General features: G+C 36.4%; 3 protein-coding genes and 1 long non-coding RNA gene across 5 annotated transcripts in view; 3 read left to right on the top strand and 1 right to left on the bottom strand.

Annotated features, from left to right (window-relative positions):
- Positions 1 to 1,024: 1,024 nt before the first annotated feature.
- On the top strand, positions 1,025 to 6,671 carry retsat.2 (retinol saturase, tandem duplicate 2). Its single transcript, XM_016527606.1, has 11 exons — positions 1,025 to 1,289; positions 1,433 to 1,615; positions 1,803 to 2,044; positions 2,860 to 3,061; positions 3,172 to 3,369; positions 3,491 to 3,610; positions 4,402 to 4,540; positions 4,649 to 4,758; positions 5,262 to 5,428; positions 5,526 to 5,685; positions 5,870 to 6,671. Exons 1-11 carry the CDS (start codon positions 1,085 to 1,087, stop codon positions 6,013 to 6,015), a joined length of 1,872 nt encoding a protein of 623 aa, XP_016383092.1. The 5' UTR covers positions 1,025 to 1,084; the 3' UTR covers positions 6,016 to 6,671.
- Positions 6,672 to 7,103: 432 nt separating this feature from the next.
- cdk21 (cyclin-dependent kinase 21) lies at positions 7,104 to 10,299 on the top strand. 2 transcript variants are annotated; one of them, XM_016527703.1, is made up of 8 exons: positions 7,104 to 7,191; positions 7,736 to 7,998; positions 8,080 to 8,212; positions 8,553 to 8,720; positions 8,808 to 8,917; positions 9,174 to 9,224; positions 9,322 to 9,454; positions 9,545 to 10,299. In XM_016527703.1, exons 2-8 carry the CDS (start codon positions 7,769 to 7,771, stop codon positions 9,635 to 9,637), a joined length of 918 nt encoding a protein of 305 aa, XP_016383189.1. In that variant the 5' UTR covers positions 7,104 to 7,191; positions 7,736 to 7,768; the 3' UTR covers positions 9,638 to 10,299. The 2 variants fall into 2 exon arrangements, with proteins under 2 accessions (XP_016383189.1, XP_016383190.1); XM_016527704.1 differs by having other exon boundaries at positions 9,322 to 9,450; positions 9,545 to 9,644.
- LOC107720099 (uncharacterized) lies at positions 8,496 to 9,236 on the bottom strand. Its single transcript, XR_001637578.1, has 3 exons — positions 9,163 to 9,236; positions 8,700 to 8,909; positions 8,496 to 8,618 (listed from the first exon to the last, which is right to left on the bottom strand). It is a non-coding gene; the product is annotated as an uncharacterized LOC107720099 (long non-coding RNA).
- Positions 10,300 to 11,142: 843 nt separating the features above from the next.
- svilc (supervillin c) overlaps positions 11,143 to 15,739 on the top strand; it is a 30,996-nt gene continuing 26,399 nt past the window's right edge. Inside the window, exon 1 of the mRNA XM_016527689.1 lies at positions 11,143 to 11,188. The gene's annotated coding sequence lies outside the window, so the exon portion shown is untranslated. The remainder of the gene's footprint in view (positions 11,189 to 15,739) is intronic.

The raw sequence follows: 15,739 nt of genomic DNA, 5'->3' as shown, positions 1-15,739 counted from the left end.
ACACAGTTAATGGAGGTCTGATGATAAATTATTGCATGGTCAGACGTGCCAATGCATAGGCATAGGGCCTATACATACAGCGCTCTGGGTAAATACATCCACATCCCCACCCCCGCTCCCCCCACTGGTACGGTCCAACTGGGAGCACAAAACAGAGAAGTGGAAAATCAGAATAATGAGTCATTTTTTATGTTAGTTCAAAAATCAGATTCGGGCGCAACAACCCAAACTCGTAAAATTGAAAATTAAAATGAGAGACAATTATCCGTTTGTAAATTGCTCCAAAGAAATTGAAAATTAAAGTTTGAAGCCAACTTTTCATTTGGTTCATTTTGATGGTGCGAATTGAACAAAGAACTGCAAAGGGTTACACGGACCATTTACTAGGCTACTGTTCCAAAGTTTGGGGTCAGTGAGATTTTTTAAGATAAATTGTACTTTTATTGAGCAAGGATGTATTAAATTGATCAAAAGTGACAGTGAATACATTTATAATGTGACAAAAGATTTCTATTTCAAATACATGCAAAAACCTGCTTTAAACTTTAAACCTGTTGTCATTTCCTGTGAATGGCTCATGAGTTGTAATAGGCTATCCTTAGTGGTCATGTAAATGAAGCTATAAATAAAACAAGGTTACTTGACATAGGCCTACTTGTTTTGAAATCAATTATTTAAACATTCCCCAGACATTTGCATAGAAATTATTAGCAAACTAAGAACTGACAGGGTAAGTTTCAGAAAATAGCAATCAGAATTGCTATTGTTGAATTGTTGCTGCTTTTATTTGTCTGGTTCATTGCAGTAGACTTAATGAGACGAAAGTACAAATCCGATTAGACGTTATTTCACACAGAACGATAAAGTAGTTCAGTTTTAGTAGTTGTAATATCTAACGTTAATATTATAATATCAAACATACATTTACATAAATTTTCTTCGTTAAAACTGCCCTTCTCTCCGCACACAATACGTCATTTAAAAACAAACCTTGCGATTGGTCAGCTTCGTATTCGGAGGAGGAGTCAACACTAAACAACTATTACATTGGGCAGTGGTGTGAGGAAGTGTTTTGTTTTACTGTATGACAGTACTTGCCAGCACATTACAATACTTTGTACCTGACAACATGTGGATCGCTGTCGTCGTAATTTCCTTGGCTTTAGTGGCCATTATGTTTAAATATGTGTTGGGAACTCCTGGACCGAGTCCTTTTGCTATCGACACGCGCGAGCCGCTGAAGCCCATGATGTTGGACCGAAAGCTGAAGAATAAAGTCCTGAAACAAGGTCAGTTAAAAATATGACCCTGCGCATTATTGTTGAGATTGTTGTCTAGACAATATAAATAAGGTAAAACCTTTTTTTTCTTCCAGTAAATGCTTTGGTTTTCATGAAACACAGTCTCACTCCACATTTGTTTCCACATCCAGGTTTTCTGGCCAGTAAGGTCCCTCAGGACTTGGATGCAATAGTGGTTGGCAGTGGGATTGGTGGATTGGCAATTGCTGTCCTGTTGGCTAAAGTGGGTAAGAAGGTTCTGGTTCTGGAGCAACATGACCGGGCTGGAGGATGCTGTCACACCTTCACAGAGCAAGGCTTTGAGTTTGATATTGGTGAGAATGACTTTGTACCTCAGCAATGGATCAACTTGATAAAACAGTATTTATCTGCCTAAAACATTGTTGTGTCTTGCTTTGGCAAAGATAAGCACATTTATTGAGTCTTATTAAAACAATTAATGTGCTATATCACATGTATAGGTCCGTTTGTGGTGATCTGAATGTCTTTCCCCCAACTCAGGGATCCACTATATTGGGGAACTACTGGATCACAAGCCGTTGCGCTGTTTGATTGACCAGTTGACCAATGGGCAGCTGCAGTGGGAGCCGCTGGATAACCCTTTTGACAAAGTGGTCCTGGGTCCACCAGAAAACCGGCGCATATACCCCATCTACAGTGGAAAAAAACGCTACATTGATGAACTGAAGAAGTGCTTCCCAGGGGAGGAAAAGGCCATTGATGAATATGTGAGACTTTCCAAGGTGAGAAACAAGGATAGTGTTTAGTAGTTGGAGTTGTCTGTCGGGTGTCAATGCACATGCTGGTCATATGGGCCAATTATTAAAATATATATACTACCATTCAGAAGTTTGGGGTCTGTAAGATTTTTAACATCTCTTATGCTCACTTGTAATATTACAAATGTGTTTATTGTTAAAATTATTACTTTCTTAAAATAATCTTACTGACCCCAATCTTTTGAATAGTAGTGTAGTTTTAGTCATTCAGTGCTCTAAAAATCTAGGGGATTTTGATGCATTTAGGAGTTAAAAGATACAATTTCTTGTATGTAGCTGTTTGCATGACCTTTCCCCTACAATCATAGCCACAGACAGGCACTCATCCAAGAGCATTGTGACGTGTCTCTAAAGGGGGAATAAGGGCACTGCTTGCTTGCACATAAGCTTACATCACCTTCATTAACTATTTCTGCTGTACTTTTCTGATTGTTATGGCACAGTTCAGTTATGTAGTACCTGCCCAAATCAATCCGAGCAGCTGAGTCCTTAACCATCTTCAAGAAATGACTAAAAACACACCTGTTCCACCTTTATTTGACCCTCTATATATATATATACACCTTGCTACGTGTACTGTGTTAGGCTAACCGAGACTTGTCATTTGCACTTATATATTGTTGCTCTTTTGTTAGTTTTAACTGCTTTTATTGTCCTCATTTGTAAGTCGCTTTGGATAAAAGCATCTGCTAAATGACTAAATAAATAAATAAATAAATGTAGTATAGGTATTGCATTTCATTACTTAACTTAACACTGATTTTTAATGCTCCTGTCAGAAAGTTGCAAATGGCGTATGGTTCATGGTCCTGCTGAAGCTCCTGCCGACTCCTCTTGCAAAGTTCCTGGTGCACACGGGCCTGGCCAATCGCCTCTCTTCCTTCTTCCGCTATGCGTCCCGCAGCCTGACGGATGTGGTGAACGAGCTGACGCAGAATAAGGACCTGAGAGCTGTGATGTGCTACATCTTTGGGACCTACGGTGAGATGATCCAGCTCTCTGACCTGACTGAAAATTTGTGGTTTCATGCGTTCCCGTTGTATTTCTAATCATAAACCATACAGTAACTCGCAGCTACTGACCTTCTTCAGGTAAAATGCCGAAAGAAGCCAGCTTTTCCATGCACAGTTTGCTTTTGTGCCACTATTTGAATGGTGCCTGGTACCCGAAAGGCGGTGCGAGTGAGATCGCCTACCACATGATCCCCATCATTGAGAAGGCAGGAGGTGCAGTGCTTGTTAGAGCACCTGTCAACCGCATACTCCTCAATGACGCTAAAGAGGCTATTGGTAACACTTAAAACATCTTCCCACTTCCCACACAACATTTTACACTTGGTACCGTTTAGAAGAGACTTCAACACATGTGCAAGGATTTAATGACTGGACTGTTTTGTTGGCACTGATGCAGGTGTGAGTGTTCTGAAGGGGCAGGAGGAGGTGCATGTTCACGCTCCCATAGTGATTTCAGATGCTGGAATCTTCAATACCTACGAACATCTCCTGCCCAAAGATGTGCAGACTATGCCTGGTAAGAGAGAGCCTATGGTTATTCTGCTTTTTAGGAAAAAAAGATTCTCATAAAGCTACTCAATGTACTTCATATTGTAGTTTGTGTTTGTTGTGACGGTTTGTTTGACTTTAAAATTTTCAAACATTTAATTTATTTGAAAGATCCTTCAATATTAGAATCGCAGTACAACAAATGAATAATTATGTAATTTATTTTCAATAAATATATCTTTAAAAGAAAAATATAATTATGTGTTGACATTGTTGAGGTTTTGTAGCTGGTGCTCAGGATGAACATGGGGCTGCTGCTAGATCCATGTTTTCATTCTGGTATCCTGTCAAGAGTAGGTTTCACTAAATTAAATTAGAGAATCTATTTGCAGCAGTCAGTATTTATTAGACAAAACAAAAACAAAACAAACTGGTACTGTAGGCACAGCAGAAACACACAGGAAATCTAACATTATAGTAGTATATTTTTTGGAAAGTTCCCTTAATGTTATGATTGCAAAAGAGATGAGGATTTGATCAATTAATAATAAATAAATAAATGTATTAATTATTTAACAAATTTTAAACATATACTTTATTTATTTGAAAGATTAATCAATGTTATCATTGCAGTACAACAACAACAACAGCAAAAACATTATTGTTATCAATGCTGACATTGTTGGATCTTTTATATAAAACATAGGTTTGAAATTCTAATGCTGTGATATCAGTGAAATTGAAACCTCTTTGCTGTGATGTTTGTGCTCTTATTAATGTGAGCATACTGTTTGGTGTTTTTGTGATGGTACTGTGCAGCGATCCAGAAACAGTTGAGTATGGTGCAGCATGGAGATGGTGGTCTCAGTATTTTCATTGGTGTGGATGGGACAAAAGAGGAGTTGGGCCTAAAAGCAGACAATTATTTTATCTTCCCTGAGAACAATTTGGATGAGCTGTGAGTGGGAACCTATTTCCCTAAATAGTATGCAAGTGCTTGTTCATTTCTAAATCACTGTCCATCAGCACTGCTCTCATTTTGTAATCATGTCTGCTGTTCTTCCAGACTGGAGGGTTACATGAAGGGAAACAGGGAAGAATCTTCTAAAAAGGTTCCTTTGATTTTTGTGGCCTCACCCTCTGCCAAAGACCCAACCTGGCCAGAAAGAAAACCAGGTAGAGAGAAAATATGAAGATGAACTGATGTCATGTTCACATCTGGAGTTAAGATTTTTGCCATCGGATTGCAAGTGGACAAAGCTGTAAATGTAGTCCAGAGTGTTCTGAGCTTGTCTACATTTGACAACAGGAACGTACAAATGTGATGTGGTTGAATCAGTTTTTAAAGGCTCTCCACTAAAATAACTGACACTGTGTGATTCTGTTTGATGCATCATGTTCGCATTTAAATTAAAATCAAAATATGCTTAACCTACAGGTAAATCCACTGTGACTGTTGTTAGCTTTGCTAACTATGGCCATCGGATTGCAAGTGGACAAAGCTGTAAATGTAGTCCAGAGTGTTCTGAGCTTGTCTACATTTGACAACAGGAACGTACAAATGTGATGTGGTTGAATCAGTTTTTAAAGGCTCTCCACTAAAATAACTGACACTGTGTGATTCTGTTTGATGCATCATGTTTGCATTTAAATTAAATCAAAATATGCTTCACCTACAGGTAAATCCACTGTGACTGTTGTTAGCTTTGCTAACTATGCATGGTTTGAAGAGTGGAAAGATGACAAAGTGAAGAACAGAAGCATAGATTATAAGGAGCTGAAGGAGGCGTTCATCAGTAAAATATTAGAGGCAGTGACTGAGATCTTTCCTAAGATCAAGGACAGGGTATGAACTCTCTAAACAGGGTCTAAACCGGGTCCTGCTCACATCTTGTATTATACACTCTTTTTGTGTTTTTTTTAATGTCTTTCTCTGTCTGTAGATTGAATATGTGGATGCAGGCACCCCAATCACAAATCAGCATTACATTGGTGCTCCTAAAGGGGAGATCTACGGTGCTGATCATGGTATTCCTCGTTTCAGTGTTGAACTAAACGCCACCATCAGACCACAGACACCCATTAAAAACCTCTTCCTCACGGGTGAGTTTGACTTAATGTATGCAAATTCATATGTATGCCATCCAAAAGTAGGTTTTGAGATACATTCCATGCCTTACATTGTTTGTATTTGTTTTAGCTGATGGTACCTAATGTTTAGAAGAATGAATGGGCAAAGTGCTCTGGTTTATCCCCTTTCTCTTTCAAATCTGTACTTTGCTTACAGGTCAGGATGTAATGTTGTGTGGCTTTGCTGGAGCGCTGACAGGAGCGCTGACGTGTGGTTCTGTCATCCTGAACCGGAATCTTCACATGGATGCCATTGGTCTCGCCAAGAGAGTCAAGAATGGCAACAATAAGAAGAAAGAATAAGCATTAATAACATGTAATGTTCATAATCATTCTCAGAGATATCAGATATGGCTCTGGAGAAGAACAAATGGAGGATATGTGTGATTATTAACAAATTAACCACTGCACTGCCTGACAATAATGCACCACTGTATTTGTACCTAATCATTTTAAAATTATTTTATTGGCAAAGTGTTTACCAAGTGCCTTACTGGTTTAAAACTCAACTATACAGTAATTCCAAATCTAGTTTTTAATGGACATAAAAGGAAATAAATCCGATTCAGTTGATTAATTTAAATTGTTTTATTGTAACCTGTAATGCAGAGTTTTCCCATTAACCTTTTTGAATGGTTTGTGTGAAAAGCAGAAGACATGCTTGGCACTATGTATTGTGAGTGTTTTGAAACTATGAACTAAAAACTTAGTTGCACTTAGATTTGATTAATTATTGTGGATATAGGCCTGTTGGTCTGTATGAAGGGTTTAAATGAATCGTTCTCAAATAATATATTTGAGATGCTGTCTGATGATGTCATGTGCACATTTGTGTTTTTTGCTGCCTTTTTAAGTTGCAGTGAAATTTCAGACCGGTATACATATACCTATAAATGTGCTTATTAATATACAATGGATGCTTGTGCATACTGAATAAATATGTTAATTTCAGCAACAAATCACTGTGTGGAATGTATCTAGTTTTAAATCAAGGGGGCAGTGTGGCTGAAAGTTAAGTCTCAAAATGGCAGATAGTATATTTAATAAATGTCTATTTTCTTTATTTGTTTTCTACCCGGCTGAAAAAAATATTATCTTAAGCCTGAATTAAATATATATTTATATATATATTGCATTTTTATATATGTCTAAGGTCAATGCATGGTACTGGTAGTAATATATGCAGGGTTTTAAAAATTATTTTATACAATATATGATTTCTTTTTGCTGTGCATAGATGTACATGTCGTTTCACATGAGAATATATTTTCTTGAATAGTTCACATGAGATGGGGGATATCCAGAAAAAAATCCTCAGCTGTTCATTGGTTGGTTTTGCAGATACAAATTTCACACCCCTGCATGTTGTGAGTTTTTATTAAAATCATGGCAAACAACGCGTATTGATCCGTGTCATTGATCTAAATTAGTAGACAATCATTTTACTGCTCAAGGTTTTGGATGACAGTGACAGAAAAGGTAAGTTAAGTTACTTACAGTTTTATATCTTCGAAAGAGCGTATATCTTAGCCATATGAACAAATTACGCAACGTGCACGCTTACCGCGGTATTAATTTAGATAAATTGTTAATAAACACAATTTTATCGCGAGATCCATGTGTTATGGATAAATCTAGTCACCGGTGATGACATCTTAATGTGAGTTTCTTGACGCTAAGTGGAAAAGTCAATAGGTTCCAATGAATTAACCAAATCAGATTAAATTCATTTTAATCCCAGTAAACCAAACTTTTTTTTTTTTTTAAATTTACAAACAAATTTAATGTCAACAGGATGTCCTCCTTTATTTTTTAAACAAAACAACACACATACATTCATAAATATTTGTTATATTTGTGTAATTATATTAATTTTTTTATTTTATTTTACAGTTAATTTAAACCATACAGTGCAGCTATATATGTATAGGGAAAACGACGGGGAGTTGAAAGCGTTTTACAAAGCTCTGTCCGATTTTCTTAATCTTTTTATTCAGCACCCATTGACTGTTGTCTCTTTCAGTAACACGGTCTGACATATTGATCTGATCTAAACATGGATGACAGCTGTTGGGAGAGCTCAGATTATGAAATCTGGGCAGAAATCGGCCAGGGCGCCTACGGGAAAGTGTACAAAGCCAGAGAGAGGCGCGGACAGCAGCGCTTCATAGCGGTGAAGAGGCTGAACATCCCCGAGGAGCCGGAGTCTGGCATCCCTCAGTTCGTGATAAGAGAAGTGGCTCTTCTGCGAAAAATAGAGCATTTCAACCACCCGAACATAGTCAAGTGAGTGTGGAAACGGTCAAAAATGCCACATACAAGCATAATGAATTTTATCGGTTGGAGTAATATGGCATTTCTCCTTAGGTTGCTGAATGTATCAGCTGGATGGCAAAACCAGAAGTTTGACCTGACCTTGGCGTTTGAGTATATTGATCAGGATCTGACTGCATTTCTCAGCAGAGCATCAGAAAAAGGCCTGGCCAGGGACAAAATCAAGGTATTAACCTTGCTCCTCTTATTTGGCAGTGACTTAATCTTTCATATTCAATTGAATAAATTAGTAATAGGGAAAACCAGGGTTAATTTTCACAGTTTTACTCTTGTAAAGGTTTCTTTTTGAAAAGCAATTTCTGTATAGACATACCTGAAAGTCTTTGCTACAAAAAAAAGTCATTGTACACTGCCACCATTATAGCCCAGGAAAGAAGATACAATTCTTTGAATGTACATACACCTTTGGTGACAACATGCCCCAATGCGGTAGCATATTGTCACACTGTATGGATAAATTAAAGACTAGAGCATAGATTTGTGTTTTTTCCTCTCTCTTTATATAGGATGTGATGCGTCAGCTGCTCAGCGGACTTGACTTCCTCCACACTAACACCGTCATTCACCGGGATCTAAAGCCAGACAATGTGCTTGTGAGCAGTCGAGGGGAGGTCAAGATTGCAGACTTTGGTTTAGCCAGGATATATACATACCATATCGCCCTCACCCCATGTGTATGGAGCTCAGATTCACATTCACAGAAATATGTGTGGTGGTAGTGAGCTCCTACATGTGATGTATTTGTATTTGTGTGTGTGTAGGTTGTGACTCTGTGGTACAGGGCTCCTGAGGTCCTGCTGCAGTCCAGTTACATGTCTTCTGTGGATATGTGGAGTGCTGGGTGCATCTTTGCAGAGCTCTTTCTGTTAAGGTGAGAGCATAACAGAGTTCAGAGAGACATTTTATACATTTTTTTTTCAAGGACATTATTATTAGTGGTGACAGTAAAGACATTTATATACTGTTACAACAGATTTCTATTTCAAATAAATGCTGTTCTTTTGAACTTCTATTCTTCAAAGAATCCTGGAAAACTTATGACAGTTTCCACAAAAATATTAAGCAGCACATCTATTTTCAACATCATTCATTCTTTCATTCATCTTTCTCTCTCACCTTTTCTGCAGGCCTTTGTTTCGTGGATTCACAGAGATCCAGCAGCTGCAAAAGATCTTTGAGTGAGTCAAAATACTTATGCATTTCCAAATCCCAGTTAAAATTTATTGTAACCAAGAAGTACAGCTTTTGTGGTCTTGCATGTTCGCTCTCTCTCAGGGTCATTGGATTGCCGGGTGAGGATGACTGGCCCATAGAAAGCCCTGTCTGCTACAGCCCTGCCTGGGCTGAGAAAAAGCCTACAAAACAACTACTGCCCAGTCTCGCCCATGAGGAGAATGACCTGCTGTCTGTTAGTGTTACTCATTTATTGCTATTAGGATAGAGATTTTAGTGACTGGTATTCAAAATACACATATAAATAACTTTTCTTTCCTCGCAGCAATTTTTGGCTTTCAATCCAGCTCATCGCATCTCTGCCTGTAGAGCTTTGGCCCACCCTTTCCTGGCAGACTGCAACGGTGAAGATGAATGACAGATGAGTGAAGAGGGCGGGTCACATGATTAGAGAAGCTCCTCCCACTCAATCAGGGGTGCACCGACAATTATTCTGTTAGATTGATTTTTAAATTTTTTTTTATAATGGAGTAAAGTGCAACACCTTAACCTGTAGATCACGATTTTTTTTTCTAATGAAAATGAGGTGCAAACATTTTTGGTGAAAATTGAGCATTTTACTGGTACTGCTAAAAAGAAACAAATGCCCTTAAAATATCCAGCTGTTTTTGGAGCTCTCGCTCCTTTATATACCATCACCTTGTTCATGTGTTTACAATGGTGAAGAATGAGAATTTGTCTTTTTCATGTGCGACAACTCTCTAATAATGACATTTTTGTGTATGTTGCAGCACAATTGGTTGTCTAACAGGTAAGTTTAATGTTTCCAGTTAGTTTCAGTGTGCTACCTTAGAGTTGCTTTTGAAAGTTGACTTTTAGTGATGTTTTGTGTTTGTTTTGGCATCAATTGGAAGTGTTTGCTTATTTTTAATCACATGCAGTGTTTTAAGTTCTGAGCAAATTGTTTGAAGTTTTTATGTTTTCTGTTCCTGATGAATTTGCGGTAAACACAAACTAGAGCCAACAGTGCCTGTTTGTTATTAAATGGGGTGAGATTGATATTTAAGCATAGTTATGACATTATGACCTTTCAAATGAATACAGTAAATTACATTTGTAATTGAATGCACATTTAACTATTTTCTTCATACTGGCACTTCAGTAATAAAACTGCAATTTCAACATTGTTTACCACCTTTCTTCTTGATCCCCAGTTAAGAATTTCCGTTCAATTAATCTAACGCAATTAGTAAAGAAGATGACCACAGTATCTTGCTGATGACAGTTAAGGAAGGTGGCCACTGGGAGGCAGTCATGATTTTTTTTATACATTAGCACATGATCATAAATTGGTTCAGGCACATGGAGGGACATCTGCCATTCCCAAGAAATCTAATGCAGAGGGTTCAACGAGTCCTTAATTATTTACACTGAATTTTAAAATTTGTTTTAAATTAAAAGTCCGATCAAATATTTATGTTTATGTTTAGCTGGCCGTCGTTCATCCCAATAGTAACAGTGGCTTTGCATTTACTGACATGTCGCCTGGATTTTTGTTAGTTTGTTTACTAAGAAACTACTTTGTTGTTTTCATGTGATGTCAACATAATGCGACCATGAGGGGCGACACGCTCCATGTAGAACGCAACAATGATAAGTCCTCATTGTTCTATTCGTATGTTCATGTGTAAAACTTTTTAATTAGCAAAAAAAAAAAAATCACTCAGGGCGACCATAAGTAACTGTTAGCTGTTTAATAAACTGAGCTGTTGCCCCTTCACTGTTGCCCTAATCATGGGGGTAGGTCTATTTTTATCTCTCTCTCTCTCTCTCTTACACACACACACACACACACCCTAAAAGGGCTTTTCACACTCTCTCATTGGCCATTGGGGTGGTGTGTGTGTGTGTGTGTGTGTGAACCTGTCAGAGCTGATCCGAGCGCACAGCTGATCCACCTACAGATCGAGTAAGTACAGTCATTCATTTCTGCCGTAACATTTATCACGAGTTTTAAGAATAACAACAGACAGATTTTCATTTCGTTGTGAAACTTAACGACAAAACGATCAACTTTTAAATTCATTTCATAAAGTTGCTTTGGCAGGCATTTTAGTGTCTTTCTCGTGTAAACGCTGGATTTTGCTTGCAGACCAAATGTACTTTTATTGTCTTTAGTGTGTAAAATGAGTGAAATGCTATATCTGCTTCACTGTCCTGCTCACTATCTGCTTACTTGCACCTATTTTTCAGCGCAGCAAACGCACCTGTACACCTCAAACTCAATAACTCACTTCATTATGTTTCTTATAGCACTATCTATAAATGTACGCTGCTGCAAATTCAAATGACTTAGACATTTGTTGATTTAGCAGAATCATTCGTCTATGCGGAACATTATTTTCATATTGTGGTCGTCTGCATTTTCTCGCCAGAACTTGATAAGTATGATGACTGTTTTAAGTGATTAATGTAACACATACTTGAAGTTTTATATATAATGCATATAAATGTATTCTGCATGTATAATGCCGTAATGCTTTATATCTTAATCAGGCTATTTAAAGGCTATTTTTAAGAATAAATGTAACTACAGATATAGTACTGTATATTTTAATATTTCACTATTAATTGTTATACCTTTACACAGTATTATAGGATATAATCAGCATCCAGCTCTGTTATATCATTATACCCTTTAAAGGTGTAACCAAGAATAGATATTAAAATGTCTGCAGATATTTGCAGGTATCGTTATGAATACCTCTGTGATGTATTATATGTAGCCTACAGGCTTCAAATAAAGTGTTACAGATTATTATTATTATTATTATTATTATTATTATTAAAGTTGAGTGACAATTACCAGTGAAGGATAATGAACATAATGGGAAAAGGTCCTTAAATTGTGTCTTGGAAATGCTTCCTTCCTGGCCTGCAATGAGGTTATGAGTTAGTCTTTGTGTCTGTTGTGTGTGTGTGTGTGTGTGTCTGAGGGTCTAGCTTGTGTGACCTGTGTGTTGTGTGAGTATAACTAAGGTCAAAAGCTATGACATTTCTGTCATCCACTGCCATTTATTTATTATGTTCATTCTGTTCCTGGTTAGCATCTTAAACATCTTGTTGTTGTACTGTTTACCACTTGTCTTTAGTCTATTACTATGTCTGTCATTATATGTTAAATATAACTGTGACATTACATTACCTGATCATTGCTCAGGATGGGGGCTAGAAATGCTGGAATCCCATCATGGTTGTAGCTGTAAGTCCATGAACTTGCTCCACTCAGAATCCTTGTGATGTAACAGAGCAGAAAGACATGTAATGGGATGTGTCTTGTAGTAGTATGTCTTATAGCAAACAGAGTCTTTAAAATAGCCATACCAATCTTTTTTGTGCTGGACATTTACACACTTTTTGCATTTTGCTTTTTTTTTTTTGTTGCATTTGATTACGATTGATTTGACAAATCACACACACACACACACACACACACACACACACACACACACACACTGACTCTTCATATATGTAATGATTTTTATACTTTACAAACTGTATTTTCTATCCCCTAACCCCACCCCTCACAAAATACTACTGGCATTTTTAAAATTTCAAACTGTTTAGTATGTATTATATTATATTAATTTCAAACACTGTTTAGTGTGTTTTTTAAAACGTTTAGTTCACGAGGACACAGAAAGTGTCATAAACCATGTTTACGTTGTAATAAACATGTCATTATTATACACATTTGTCCATGTATTCAAGCACACACACAGTATATACAGCCTCTTTCTGCAGGTTACATTCACCAGTATGTGGTGACAAGGGACTGTAGGTGGTGTTCAAATGACACAGATTCTTTATGAATGAGTCTTTGAATCATTAACTCAACTGATTTGTTGAAAAACACCAAATCATTCAAGAAAAATACACTACTGTGTATTGAAACGGATCTGCTGTGGCTTTGCATGGAACCTTTTTGGTTGGAAAAATATAAACAGACAAACTGGCAATTATGTGTCTAAAATGTAAGTTATGCAATAATAACTTATTTATTGAACTGTTTACTGTTTGATGTTTTGACTTGTAGATGCCATTAACAGTTTAAAAACAAAAGACACAGTAATAGAATAATAATAATAAAAAGTTCTAGAAATGTATATATTTTTCAAAGTTAAACTTAACTTAAACTTTTTTTAACTTGAGCGCTGCATTTTTAGAATGCCAGCACATGTTTGCATAAATGGAAAAACATCGTGTGAAAGCTGTCATTGCTAGTTCTAACGTGATGTTTTTGAAATAGTAATGGAAGCTTGGATGGGTGTTTTGATTTTGCAATGTCAGATCTTGAATTTGTGGCCATAACATACCCTTGCTAAGATATGCTTTTAGGCATTATTGTAAACTCCAAAGATACAAAGTCCCACACTTTTTAAATTATTATTTTTTATTTTAGTGGCTAAATTTCATATTCATAAATGTTCATTTTCAGGAAAAAAATCTATGTTTTATAGCATTTAAAATGTGAAGCATTATATTGAGTCTATATTGCCCTCGAAGAAACAAAAAGCTATTCGAATTTTGCAAGCTTGTACACTCTTTAATGTATTCCTATAATATTGTTTATATCTCCCCCTAGCATTTGAAAATGTTTGTATTTGTTGCTGTTGTAACTGTATTGATTGTATTGTTATTCTGTTCAATAAAAAAAACTCTTGATATTGCTCTAATACATTGAATTATCTAACAGCAATTAATTATCAGATAAATTCGTAATAATTTAAGCTTAACAGCCCAAAAGAAATTGCGACAAATTATTTTTGTAAATATAACTATTAAACAGTATTGTAACATTTTTGTTATAATAATAATAATAACAACAATAATAATTTATTATTATTATTATAGTAGATATTCATAAATACTTCTTTTTGTAACCTGGTTCATTATTATTGTGTCAAAAAGCAGAAATACAACAATAATTTAAATCTTAAGATGTGTATCATACTGAATCTCACATGCTGTTTTTCTTTTCAACATACCCTTTGGCAATTAATAAACTTTTTAATTGATGACTGATGATCTCAAATACATCTTGTATTACTTGTTTTTCCTGGCACAAGCCTTGGACTTTTATGATAATATAATGAGACTTGACAATCTAAATGCAGCTGGATTGTTGTGAATCAGCCAAAACACACCTCCATAAGCTAGCTATATAGTACAATTAATCCGACGGTTATTAAGCAAGATAAGTAACGTGTGCTGAGAATACCTCAGGCATGGTGAATCGTGAACGCTGCTGTCTATGTGTGTGTGTGTGTGTGTTTGCATTTGTCTGAGCTCAGCACATGTCTGTGTCACATAGAGTTACTGGATTAAGGACTGACGAGTCTAACTGATCCCAAACACCAACCAAGCACTACAGTGCCTTCCTCAAACTCCCTCTCATGTGACTCTCCATCTCTCTGGCTCTGTCATCATCCTACTGTCTCTAGCATAACTGCTTTGTTTGGTTGCTCGCTGCTGGATGCTGTGCAGGGACATCATCACTTACCGAGATAAACCGTGTCTTAAAAAAGCTTACCTAAATATAAGTTAATTAGATGAAAACAAAGATGTTGTTAAATGCACATAGCAGTATTAAGATTTTTTTTCACAAATATTAATAGTTTTTTGCATGTTTAGATATTTAAACTCAGCACACACATTTTGACTTGGTAGTCACACTCTTTGCTCTCCTGATCTGAGACTCTTATCAGGGGTCATAGCATGGCTAAGCTTGCTAAACCTCTCAGGCAAGTCACTTTCTGACAAGACATGACTCTCATGCTCCCTATAGAAAGAACATGGCAATGCTGCTGAAGATCCTGTCCAGTAATGCCCAGTCTTAAGAGGTTTAAGCTATTATTAGATTAGATTTGACAAAAGCCTTTATCAGTGTTCATTTATTATAACTTAAATAATAAGTATGAGTCTTTCCTTAATAGACTTTCCTGTAGCTTGAACAGTGGAGTAAGTTTGCTAGCAATGGGTTTGTGGGTTTTAATACCAGGGAAAGCTGAACTGATAAAATGTAAATGTATAATTTGAATGCAATGTAAGTTGATTTGGATAAAAGTGTTTGCCAAATGCATAAATGTAAATTTTTAATGCAATACTGAACAGGATCTTCATATATATATATATATATGAGCTGTATGTAAATGAAACAAATTGTTTTAAATGTTTACGTTAAAAACCTTTACTGTCTTGACTATTTGAACAGTTTTTCCTGTACAGCTCATATAACAAACTCCTACTATTTAACTTTGCGACGACTGTGATGGCCCACCCAAAAATAAAAATTTTGTAATAATTTTCGCACCCTCATGTTTTTCTAAACCTGTATGAGTTTCTTTTTTTTTCTGCTGAGCACAAAAGAAGATATTTTGAAGAATGTTGGAAACAGTTGCTGGTAGCCATTGATCTCTGTAGTATTTATTTACTATGGAAGTCAATGGCTACCAGCAAT

Source organism: Sinocyclocheilus rhinocerous, unplaced genomic scaffold (genome assembly GCF_001515625.1).
Source record: "Sinocyclocheilus rhinocerous isolate Xijiao unplaced genomic scaffold, SAMN03320098_v1.1 scaffold273, whole genome shotgun sequence".
Lineage (NCBI taxonomy): Eukaryota > Metazoa > Chordata > Actinopteri > Cypriniformes > Cyprinidae > Sinocyclocheilus > Sinocyclocheilus rhinocerous.
The sequence above is the reverse complement of the archived record's forward strand: the minus strand, read 5'-3'. Positions and strand labels throughout refer to the sequence as shown.

Coding starts and splice junctions, on each gene's coding strand:
- cdk21 (XM_016527704.1), top strand. CDS start 7,769: ATGGATGACAGCTGTTGGGAGAGCTCAGATTATGAAATCTGGGCAGAA. Junction 8,721..8,807: donor ATATCGCCCTCACCCCATGT/GTATGGAGCTCA, acceptor GTGTGTGTGTAG/GTTGTGACTCTGTGGTACAG. Junction 8,918..9,173: donor GCAGAGCTCTTTCTGTTAAG/GTGAGAGCATAA, acceptor CCTTTTCTGCAG/GCCTTTGTTTCGTGGATTCA.
- retsat.2 (XM_016527606.1), top strand. CDS start 1,085: ATGACAGTACTTGCCAGCACATTACAATACTTTGTACCTGACAACATG. Junction 4,541..4,648: donor GAGAACAATTTGGATGAGCT/GTGAGTGGGAAC, acceptor CTGTTCTTCCAG/ACTGGAGGGTTACATGAAGG. Junction 4,759..5,261: donor CTGGCCAGAAAGAAAACCAG/GTAGAGAGAAAA, acceptor CTTCACCTACAG/GTAAATCCACTGTGACTGTT.